Source organism: Chaetura pelagica, unplaced genomic scaffold (genome assembly GCF_000747805.2).
Source record: "Chaetura pelagica isolate M959 unplaced genomic scaffold, ChaPel_1.0 scaffold275, whole genome shotgun sequence".
NCBI lineage: Eukaryota > Metazoa > Chordata > Aves > Apodiformes > Apodidae > Chaetura > Chaetura pelagica.
The window spans coordinates 392,019-403,335 of record NW_009953486.1 but is presented as its reverse complement, the minus strand read 5'-3'; the positions used below and the strand labels follow the sequence as shown (position 1 = coordinate 403,335).

The 11,317-nt window shown below is 56.2% G+C and overlaps 1 protein-coding gene across 1 annotated transcript in view; it reads left to right on the top strand.

Moving 5' to 3' along the window:
- Nucleotides 1-11,210, top strand: part of ZNF512B (zinc finger protein 512B) — a 22,804-nt gene extending 11,594 nt beyond the window's left edge. Inside the window, exons 11-17 of the mRNA XM_009998596.1 lie at nucleotides 1-57; nucleotides 537-824; nucleotides 1,343-1,534; nucleotides 7,269-7,370; nucleotides 8,362-8,424; nucleotides 10,521-10,619; nucleotides 10,917-11,210. Coding sequence (XP_009996898.1) covers nucleotides 1-57; nucleotides 537-824; nucleotides 1,343-1,534; nucleotides 7,269-7,370; nucleotides 8,362-8,424; nucleotides 10,521-10,619; nucleotides 10,917-11,210 — 1,095 coding nt within the window. The remainder of the gene's footprint in view (nucleotides 58-536; nucleotides 825-1,342; nucleotides 1,535-7,268; nucleotides 7,371-8,361; nucleotides 8,425-10,520; nucleotides 10,620-10,916) is intronic.
- Nucleotides 11,211-11,317: the final 107 nt, after the last annotated feature.

The following is an 11,317-nucleotide window of genomic DNA, read 5'->3' as shown; positions in this document are numbered from 1 at the left end:
CGGGAGAGGCTGAGGAAAGTTTTAAAGCAGATGGGAAAACTGAAATGCCCCAATGAGGTATGAGAACAATTCCTGCTCCTCATTCTGTGAGAAGGTGGAGGGAGTGAGTCCTGATGCCGAGGAGAACATGTCTCTCTGTGAGAGACAGCCACAAGCTGGTGGTGGATGAGCCACAAGCAGATAATGGGGACATGTGGCAGAGGTTTGTCCCCGTGGGTGCTTTGCTGTCCAGTCAGGCAGTGCCTTCCCAGTGCCATGTCCTCCCTCTGCCTGCCCTGTGTCAGTCCAGAGAGCTCTGTCAGTGTGTTGGGGAGGTGGCACCAGTGGCATTATTGTGCCTGTGTGCATGGCTCTTTGGGGGAGAGGAGCTTGCCGGGGATCCCCCATCCCTTGGAGGGGACAGGTTGGCAGAGCTGTTCTGCCTGAGGGGCTCCGTGGGACATGTTCCTCCCTGGAGTGAAGGCACCTTGAACATTCTCACCTGGGCACATGCAACCCCAGCCCCCTCTAACCCTCCCCTTGTCCCGTCTCTGCAGGGCTGCGTGGCCAACTTCTCCAGCCTGATGGGCTACCAGTACCACCAGAAGCGGTGCGGGAAGCAGCTGGCTGAGGCCGACAAGCCTGTCTTCAGCTGTCCACACTGTGGCAAGAAGTACAAATCCAAGGCTGGCCACGACTACCACGTGCGGTCAGAGCACGCGGCCTCGGGGAGCCCCCCGGACGCCTCCGGAGCCCAAGGAGCGGGGCCAGACCCCCCCGGGGGTGACTGCAGAGCTGCAGAGCCTGTGGGCAGGACAGAGCCAGGCAGGGCCACGCCAGGCAAGGCAGGTGCAGACGTTGGACCAGTGGTTTTTGTCTCCCTCTCATCAACCACACGTACATATTGCGCCATGCGGTGTCAGGGGTGTTGCCCGAAAAGCGGGGAGCCATGAGCAGCATTCCCCTTTCCCTGGTGCCTGTGGGTCTGTGCTGCAGCCCACCCTGCATCCATGCTCTGCAGGGAGAAAAAAAACAAAACAGAGCTCAGAGCACTCCCTGTGCAGCAAGCGAGCACCAGCTGCTCACCAGCACCAGGGTGGCAGGATCCATCCCTGAGGAGCATCCTTTTCTGTGCTGTTGTTCCCTATGACAGTGCATCTGATGCTAGTAACTCCTTCCCTCCAGTAAGTGGAGACATGGATACACGGGGCTCTGCCAGGCTGGGGGAGGTGGGGGTGCTGCCTTTGTCCCCGTGCTCAGAACACTGCTGTCTCTACAACTCCCCAGGCCCCAGCATGCCCATCATGAAGAGCTCACTGCTTCACTCCTCCTCGTGTCCTTCCTGACTCTGTCTCACTTGCAGCCTCCAGTGGAGCCAGAGGTGAAGCCAGAGCCCAGCCCCGTATTGGATTTCGAAAGGACCCCGAGCGGCCGCATTCGTCGGACGTCGGCACAAGTCGCCGTCTTCCACCTCCAGGAGATAGCAGAGGATGAGCTTGCCAGGGACTGGACCAAGCGGAGGATGAAGGACGACCTGGTGCCTGAAACAAAGCGGGTGAGAAGCCTTGATTTTTCCTTTTTTTCTTCCTGTGCACTGGTTGCTGCTGGGACGCCAGCGTGGCCCCAGCTGGCTGAGGGCTTGTGGAGCTCGTTTTCTGAGCACTAAATCAATTAGCTGTGATGGCAAATTTATTGCCAGGGAGCCCACCCAGCACAGGCTGAGCCTCAGTGGTTTGGAGGCTCTGTGCAAGCCTGGTAGCAGGCAGCTTTGCCCTTTCCACTCCCAGGAACCAAATCTAAATGGAACAAAAGGTGGTGCTTTGTGGGCAGCAGAGAAATCAAAGTCCAGCCTGGGATGCTGGACTCTGGACTGGGTGCTGGACAGGATGCTGTGGTGGGAGGTCAGTTCTGGTCCATGGTCAGCAGTGTTACAGGGGCTGGCAGCCAACAGAGACACGTGGAGAGAGCAGAAGCAGGGTCTGAAACAGTCTCCATTCTCTTGTCAGAGAGTAAAGATGCCCCAGGCAGAATTTTATTTCTTCCATGGCACTTCCTTGATTTCTGGGAGATACTTCCCTGGAGGTCTTGAGCTTCATGGGGGCATTGGAGTAACACGTTAAATCAAACATCCCTTCTGGCTGTGGGAGGTGATTCCTGCAAGTGTCTCAGAGCTGAAATTCCCTCCAGAAATGCTCCTCTGGACCAAAAAAGGAATAACCCGGGTGAAAATCCAGCATCTCCTCCTTTACCCCCCCTGGCATCCGAAGGAGGTAGCCAGGATAGGAGGGGATCCAGCCACAGTGCTGCCACCCACCTTGGAGCAGAGCTGGGGTTTTAGGACCAAATCTGGTTGAAAACTTTCTGTCCCTGGTGCTCAGTGTTGTCGTTGGTTTCTAGATGACTTCAGCTGCAATGCATTTACAGCATAAAATATGGAGCTCCAAGTAGCTGTTTCATTTCAAAGACTGTGGGAGGAGAGGTGTGGTGCTCCCCTCTCCCCCCTCCAGCCTCAGCACTTGGATTCCTCACTTTCCTCCTTGAATTGCTCCCCTTACTCTTGACTTTGGGTATTTTCTGTTGGAATTGAGGGAGTAGCCAGGACTCCCAGGCCTGGACAGGGGGCCCATCTGCAAGCTGACATACAGAGGCAGCATAAAGGTCTCAGCTGCTGGCAGAATTACACCTTGAAATGCTGTTTGTGGTAGCAGGTTTTTTTTATGAGACATTTCTTGTGTTCAGAGCCTAATTGTTGAATTGAGCCCCCATCATGGTGCTAAATAACACAAAGAATCTCTGTGAGGTTGGTGGAGGCAGGTTTGCTTTGAAGAGGAGCACGGTGGGAGCTGGAACAGCTCTCAAGTGGCAAAACAAGTTTCTTGGGCTGGAGGATGGGGACGTTGGACCCCACACAGGTCACTGTCCTGGCCTTGTGTCGCACAGATGGGTTTCAGGGCAGGTCGGTGTCGCGGGTGAGCAGAGCTGGGAGTGTGGCTGCAGGCACGTCTGGCAGTGACTGCCACGTTCCCTTGACAACACAAAATCATAATCTGTTCAGTCTAGGACATTTATTTTTTTTTCTCAACAAGCTATGGTGGAAGGAGATGGGAGGCAGGTTCTGCCTGGGGAAGTGGTGGGAGCTTGCTGACTTCAGCAGGCTCTTGGTTAGGAGTTCCTTTGGTTCAGGGTGTGGGGAAAAAACCTCCCAGCTCCAAGTGACGGAAAACACACCAGCTCTGAGGGCGTGGACGATCCAGAGCCACTGGAGCAGCAGAAAGACAAACACCAGTGAACCATGAGCAGGGCAGCCGGACTGATGGTTCCCAGAAGAGCCACCATGCCACCTCCACCTCTTCTTCCCATGGTCTGTATCCAGCTGTTGGGATACTGTGCTGGGCCTGCAGAATGCCTCGCTGGCTTGGACCTGGAAAGAGGTAGGTTGTCAGGGATTGGTGGCAGATTTCAACTGCTCCTGCACCATCTCAGAAAGAATTGAGGATTTCCAGGGTCCTGGAATGATGGACACTTCCCAGCTCTTGTCTGTAACTGGTGGTGACTGGATGCACCCGGACTTGCTCCAGCACAGGACTCACTCCGTCCCCAAGCTCCCCAGTTACCCGCCACAGTCCCAGCAGTCGATGTGGATTTCAAGGGAAGCCGATGGAGAAAGCCTTCCCTCCTCTCTAGCTTTACCCCAGGGGAAGGCAAGCAGCTCCTCAGCAAGCTGATGGGATGCAGGGGTTCACAGCCCCCTGGCAGGGACAGCCCCACTGCAGCCCCTGCTCCATGACCTGCCCTTGTGGCCACGTGGCAACCGGTCCCAGCGGGGGAGAGGGACGATGGGTTTGGATCCTGCTGGTGGCCCATGGTGGGATGTGTTTGCCTTTCCCCGAGAGGATGGATTCCTTTGCACCAAAGCAATGGCACTGGAATAAACGATTGCTGCTCGATCCCAGGCCCTGTGCTGCCTCCATTCTGCACTAACCAAATCCAGCCTTTCTAAATATACACTGGAGTCTTATTTTCTCGCTCCGATCTTTATTTGCCTCTGGATAAGCTGAAACAGATGGGATGTTTCACAACGGCCGCTTGCTGGGGATGTCAGATGGGGAAGGGCACACCCCTGCTGCTTTTCTGGGAAAAATCCTCTTGCCAGAAGCTCCATGAAGATGATGCCGATGCTCCGACCCTCCTCTGGCCCTCGCTGGGGCTGTTGCCTGCCCAGGAGCATTCTTGGGGCAGCTGCAGAAGGAGTGAGAGGCCGGCGGGTCCCAGCCTAGTGGAGGAGGCAGGCAGTGGTGGGCTCTGGGATCTGTCAGGGGATGATGCCTTCAGCCTTTTTTGGAGGCTGAATTGAGAGGAACAGCCTCCTGGAGCAGAGAGAGGAATCTAAGTGGCGAGAGAGGAGAAAACACCTTGGAAATGCCAAGGTTTCCTGGTGGGATGCTTTCCTTCAAGGTGGAGTGGCTGGTTTCAAGGTGCTGCCAGCTGTGTGCCAGTGATGGTGGTGGGCTCCTGCAGCCCCTGTGCTGCACAGGGAGGGATGGAGAGTTGCTCCATGGGGTGCAAGGGCACCCTGTCCACCTCCCCACAGCTGGGTAGGGGTCTGGGTGTTGCTGGGGGAGGCTGCACTTCCCTCCAGAGTGAAGGGGTGCCCTGGGCCAGTCGTAAAGGTAAAGGGGAAAAGTCATTGCCAGGCTTTTGAGTTTTTAAGAAAACCCCATCCTGTAACCGGGATAAATTCCAGAGCAGAAGAGTCTGGCTTGGGTTTGTCCCCCAGAACAAGGGCTCTGTGATCCAGGCAGAAGCCAGGCTGAGCCCTGCAGACTCGTGTCACTGATGGGCCAAACCAGATCCCAGCTCTAGCCGAGTCTGTCCTTCTTCTCCTTGCTCACAGTACCAGCATGGTGTGACCCCAAGCCATGTGTGGATCCCAGCTGCTGGGCAGTGCCCCTGGGTGTGTTCTGGCTTTGCCTCCTGCCCAGCATCATCCATGGTTTCCATGGGGCGATGGGAGAGCCATGCCTCATGCTGGGAACCTCAGCACAGCTTCCAGGGGAGCTTGTTGGCCAGGGCTAAGGCAGCCTGCCTGGTTCTCATTTACTGTGATATATTTTGGGGAAGGGGAGAGCTGTCTAGGGAGCAGAGAGGATTGAAATATGAAAGCTAATTCAATAAAACCGTCAGTCAAAGAAAACAAGCCTTCCCACCCCAGCATCCTTCGACTGTTCAGAAGAGATGGGCTGAGGCCAAAACCCGTTGTAGTCGCTTAATGGTTTGGCCATGAAGATTTTCACTTACAGGCTGTTTGAGGAAAATAAATGGGGGGGAAAAAAAAAAAAAAAGGAATAAAATATTCCATGCCTGGGGCTGCTTCTTAATAGAGACATAAAGATGACTTTGACATTCCCAGAACCGCAGCGCGCCGGGAAGACATGGGATTTGCATGTTATTGTGCAGGGCTGTTGGAGGAGAGCAGGGAGGGATTTTTCTCCCAGCAGCAGAGTCCACATCTCTGAACATCCCCCCTCGTCTCTTCCCCGGGGACACACGGAGGGAGAGGTTGTTGCTGGGGCTGCGTGCGGTTACCATTAATGTTTGCTCATTTGTGGGACTGATTGGTTTTTAATTAAGGAGGCCACTTGGCATCCTGGCTCTCAGTATCAATGACAAAAAAGGGACTCCTGTGTTCTCTGCCGGAGGTGGCATTGCCTTCCCCGGGTGGGGAACCAAGCGGTTGGTAGATGCACCATCCCAGGGCTTCAGAGAGCTGTGCTGGCAGCCCCCCCAGCCACGCAGCAGGGCAGAGCAGCAGCAGGGCTGGGGCTCAGGGGATTGTTCCATATCCGTCCTGAGCGGCGTTGGCAGCGCCGTTCTGCAGGACCCCTTGCACCCAGCCCAGCTCTCCCTGGGCTCCCTTCTCCTCCAGGCGTGCCCAGGCTGGGGCTGTGGGGGCTCATGGATCATTTGAGATTGGGTGGAAATGAGCGGCTGCTGTCTGAGCCCTCCACATCCCCAGCCCTTGGGTGGGAGCTCCACTTTGCAGGGTGGTTTGGGATAAACCTGCTCGGGGGAGCTGGACAAAGGCAAATGAGCAGCTTTATCAGAAGAAAGTCACAGCTGGAAAAGAAATCCAGCCAGCTGCCTCCCTAAGAGGCTGGAACAAGCTCTGGTTTCTGGGGGCACATTTCCAAAACAGGGCCTGGGTTTGTACCTCTCCAAGCACCCTTTGCCCGTGCATCCTCCAGAGCCAGCCTGGATGTGTTGATGGAGCCATACCCTGCACTCGGAGGTGCCCATGGAGAGCAGCACAGATTGGGGTGCCACATGCAAGCTCACCCAGCCATGCTCCCTCTCGGGGCAAGTTTGGGACCCAAGCAGCATCCCTGGGTCCCAGCTGAGCTCGTTGGGTCAGGAGTTGTGCTGCAGCAGGCAGGCAGCAGCTCCCATGGCAGGCAGAGCAGCTCCGTGTCCCCTGCCCACCTGGCCGCGGTGGCACAGTGACAGGCAGAGAGCAGCCCCACAGGTAGGGCCAGGCCTGGCAGCTGTGAAGCACGGAGGTGCTGCAGCCACCTCTGCTGGTGCTGAACATACAGAAATGGGAGCTGGGAAGGCTGTGCTAAACCTCAAAGTCACTAATAAATCAGTAATTAAAAGCATTTGGGAAAAGCAACCCTGCCAGGAGGAGAGGCAGAGACACAAGAGCCTTTCATTGTTGGGTGGGTTGTGCCCGTTCATGGGGGGAGCAGCCATGGAGGCTTTTGGCATCTGTCCCCTCTGCCCAGCGTGCAGGGATGTTCATTCTTCTGGTTATGAAATGGGTCAGAAGGGACACACCAACTCCATGCACCAAAAACATGGGTGCAGAGCCTGGTTCCACCGTGAAACCCAGGAGCAGGAGCCTCCCCTCTGCCAGCCCCGTGTGGAGGTGGCTGTGATGCTTGGTGGTCCCTCCCTGCTCCCACAGCCACCCCCCAGCCTGGCTTGCCTATGTAAAAAAAAAATAAACCAAACAGGGCAGGAACCTAAATTCTGAGACCCAATGTAAAAGTCAGATTTGGTGGTTCTCACTGAGGGTTTTGTGGGGAAGGGTGGTCAGAGGTGGCACAGCAGCAGGCAGAGCCACCCTCCTGCTGCACCATGCCTGGAGGGGAGATGACATCTCTGGGAGAAGCCTCCCAACTAGTTTTCATCCCTGATTCATAGGGACAAAACCCCTATGAAGAGTGAGGACTCCACCAAGGACTGGACTGGTGTGTGCCGCTCTGCTAATCATCTTCTATTGTTTGCAGCTCAATTACACCCGACCGGGGCTTCCAAAGCTCAATCCGAGGCTGCTGGAAAACTGGAAGAATGAAGTGAAGGAGAAGGGCCACATCAACTGTCCCAACAATGTAAGGACTGTCTTGGTTCATCTTTGGGCTGGCTGGTCTCAGTCTGTGGGAGGAGAGGGGAGTTCTTGGGGCAAGAACCCACCAAAGCCAGGTTCTTGTTGGGCCCTGAGCTGGCAGCATTGCTCAGTTTCACCCAGTGTCCCTGGGGTTGCTGCCATGCCTGGTTGAAGTGTGTCCCACCTTTGGGACACCCCTGGTGCACTCAAGCCACCGGTCTTGGGGACAGGGCCACCCTCTCCCTGGATGCCCTTGGTCTGACAGTTTAGCATTGCCTGATTCAGGCTCTGGAGCTGCCTTTGGGGAGCTCCTGAGATCCACACGGGGGGCAGGCTGCACACTCTGTGCTCAAGAGCCTTTTTACACCCAAAACCCACTTTTCCCCACGTGAAGCCCTTCTTTTCACAGCCCTGGGACAGGCAAAGGCCTCGGGGATGTGGTGTGTGCTCTTCATCTTGCTGTGAAATGCAGCCTTGGCCTGAGCTGGCAGGGAGGTGAACTCCACCCTCGTACTGGGTCGTTGATTTATCCTGTGAAACAAAGCCTCGCTGATGGGAGTTCTGAGCGGGGCTGTTACCGCAGGGCCGGGGGAGATGCGCTGCCTAATTAATGTCATACACAGGCACTTTGAAAAGACATTGCTCAGAAACTGGTCATGCTGCTGCCCGGGTGATTTCTCTTCTCCATTAAGTGTCTGCTGTGGTTCCAAGAACTCCTGTAGCCCAGCAGGACCTCCTGACAGCTCACAAATGTACGTTTTTCCATGGAGACGTTTCAGGGGAGACATTTCTCAGCCCATTGCAGAGGGATGGGGCCACATGACTCCCATTAGCACTAATAGGAAACGTGTGACCAGAGCCCTCCACGTCCAACAGAGCATTAACCTCATGCTGCTTCACTGGGACCGGTGGCCTTGCTGGCACTGCAGGCTCCTGGCCCCAGCATGGAGGAAGGCAAGGGGGGGATCATGGCAAATTATTCGTTCTTCCCACAGTGCTGTGAAGCCATTTACTCCAGCGTCTCAGGGCTGAAAGCTCACCTGGCCAACTGCAACAAGGTAGGTTCCTCCTTTCACAGCCTGTGATCAGAGGTGGGGCTGGCTTTTGGTTGCCTCTTCTCCCTCTGGGTTGTTGGGAAGGAGCAGGCCAAGGGACAACAGGGTTAAAGGACCATGGTGGCTGGGAGGGCTGGCCGAGCTGTGCCACTGCCCGTCGAGTTGTCACCACTCAGCCCATTGTCACACTGTCCTGGTCCAGCCACTCACCCTCAGCACTGTTCTCCTGTGCAGGAACAAACCCACAGCCACCGGCAGGTGAAGGCAAAGGGGATCAAGCTGGGCAGATGTGATGGACCCTGCACACCAAGTGCCCTGGGGACACGGCAGTGAGAAGGAGCCCTCCTGCCTGGCACCTTCCCGCCTCGGTGTCCCTGTCCTACAGCAGCCCCTGCCCAGCTTGGCTCCTGCAGCCCCCAAGTTGGCCACAAGCCCTTGGCTGCCCTGCATGGCCAGCACTTCACACACAGCCACGCTCCAGCAGCAGCAGCTCAGAGCCAGGGAGCTGGGCATTGAAAGCTGAACATTTCCAAAGCCAGGTGGGAATCCAGAGTCTTTCTCCATCGATTTGGGCAGCCCTGCAGCCCCTCTGGAAGCCCAGCAGCTTTCCCAGCCAGAGGGACCCTGGTGTGATGCCTCCTGGGGATGGAGCTGAGCAGAGACCAGTGCCCAGCAACACGGCAAGCTCTGGTGGCCTGCAGCCACTGGAGGGTGGGAGGGTCGGGAGCTCAGTGTAGGTCCCTCAAATTGGAACTGAGGAAGAGCTGGTAAAGCTTTATACCCTGAAACATTTCCAGCTGCAGCTTCCATTGAATTGAGCTTCCAGGAGGCAGCTCCAATACATACCCCGTGGTTATTAAAAACACAAACTCCCGCGCTCCTCCAACGCTTGCTGGAACATCAACCCCTAATGAGATCATTTAGAAAATGGGCTGCAGAGATTCGGCAGAAGAAGCTGGATTTATGCAGGATAAAAGTGCAAACACAGGAGAGGAGGGCAAGTCCCTTTGCCAGGCAGGAGACCAGGCAGCCCACCAGCAAATGCTCCCTGAGACAAAATTAAGCCATTTGGGGGCTAGTTCTGTGCACAGAAAGCAGCCAGGCGTTTGCACAAGGATTTTATTTAACTGCACCCATCAGGTCTGGCGAGTCTGGGCTGAATGTGAGGGTCAGCCCTGGGGAAATTTGCTATTTTGTGTCCCCCACGCACTGCTGCCAGCAGGACTTTCATCCTTACAGGGGATTTAGCTTTGCAGTGGGTACATCTGCTGCCAAATCTGGGGTAAATCACAGCCCCTTCAGCACTGGCCTGTGATCTCTGCTGTAAAATCCTGCAGAATGGGTTGAAACGCATCAAGCCTTGCTGAGAGCAGAGGATGCTCCCAGGCAGCACCTGGGATTGATGCACTGAGGTGATTTTTACTTGAGTTTCTGAAGCAGGGTCAGGCCTGCCTGCATCCTGCCTGTCCCTGAAATGAAAGACCTGTCTAACTGCAGATTTACAGCATGGAGAAATTCCCAGGGAGCACATACATCCCTGTGAGGGGCTCATCCATAAACCCCTCATCAGTAGAGAGCAGATTATCTCCCCTGTGCCGTGAACTGCGGCAGAGCCAGGAGATCAGTCATCCCACCAGGGCTGGAATGACAGAAATCCAGGGGTGGCTGCGCCTCTTTGGCAGCATAAAAGGAGAATTAGGTGAGTCTGTTGGACATAAATCAGATGGCGCTTCAGTTCCAGGAGGTCTCCAGTCTGCTGACAGTGAGGAAATGGGGCCACGGGCCCAGCCAGCCCCCCTGGGACACACAGGGTGTTAGTGCTGGGGATGCAGGGGCAGCAGAACCCCCCGCTCGCTGCCCTCCCAGCTCGTGGGAGCTGCTGGTGCTGGTGCCGTGGCTGCGGCTCAGGGTGCGGAGCAGAAGGCTCCTGTGAGCTCCTGGCTGAGCTGGTGTTCTGGAAATGAGCATTTATTTTCTGTTGGTTTGAGGCTGAAGCATCGACCTGCCTTGGTGGGGGGCAGCAGAGCCGGGGGGATGGAGCCTTCCCTCCGGGGAATTTGGCTCTGCTGGGCACTGCAGGGGGCTGCTCTGTCTTGCAGGGGGATCACTCAGCAGGCAAGTACCGCTGCCTCCTGTGCCAGAAGGAGTTCAGCTCCGAGAGTGGGGTCAAGTACCACATCATCAAGGCTCACTCGGAGGTAAGGAAGCAGCTGAGGTTGGTCCAGGCTGATCCCTGCTCCAATCCAGCCCATCCCTGGGCTCCTGTGTCTGCCAAGAGCAGAGCACAACAGCTCCTGGCAGCATCAGCAACGCTAGGACAGTCTCGGGGTCACCTCCCTGCTCCCTTTGGATCCCCAACACCCCCAGGCCGGTTGCTTGTCCTCAGGGAGGTGATGCCAGCAGGGTGTGGGGTGGTCCAGGCTTGAGCAGGTGAGGCATGGGCTGTGCCCAGCCCCAGGATGGTCACTAACCCCCGTGTCACCCCATGGATGCAGAACTGGTTCCGAACCTCCTCAGAGGCCAGCCGGAAAAAGAAAAACAGGGAGCAGCTTTCTTCCAGCAAAGAGGAGAAAAAGAAGAGCACAAACGGGAAGAAAAGGGGGAGGAAACCCAAGGAGAGGCCTCCAGAAATGTCCCTGCAGGGCAGAGAGAGCCTGGCAGCAAAGACTAATCACAAGAAAACCCTCGAGCACTGGGAAGGCTCCCAAGGCAGCCCTGATGGGGACGAGCGTGTCCCCAAGCCCCCCAGCCAGCGGAAGGGGGGGGGCAGTAAGATGCCCGAGAAATGAGCAGCTCAGAGACTCGTCTCCGAGGATTCGTTTACAGCCCAGGGTAACAGGGTGGGGGTTTCTCCCAGTTTTCTGTCCACCCATCGTCCCCCCTTTCCCCACCCCCC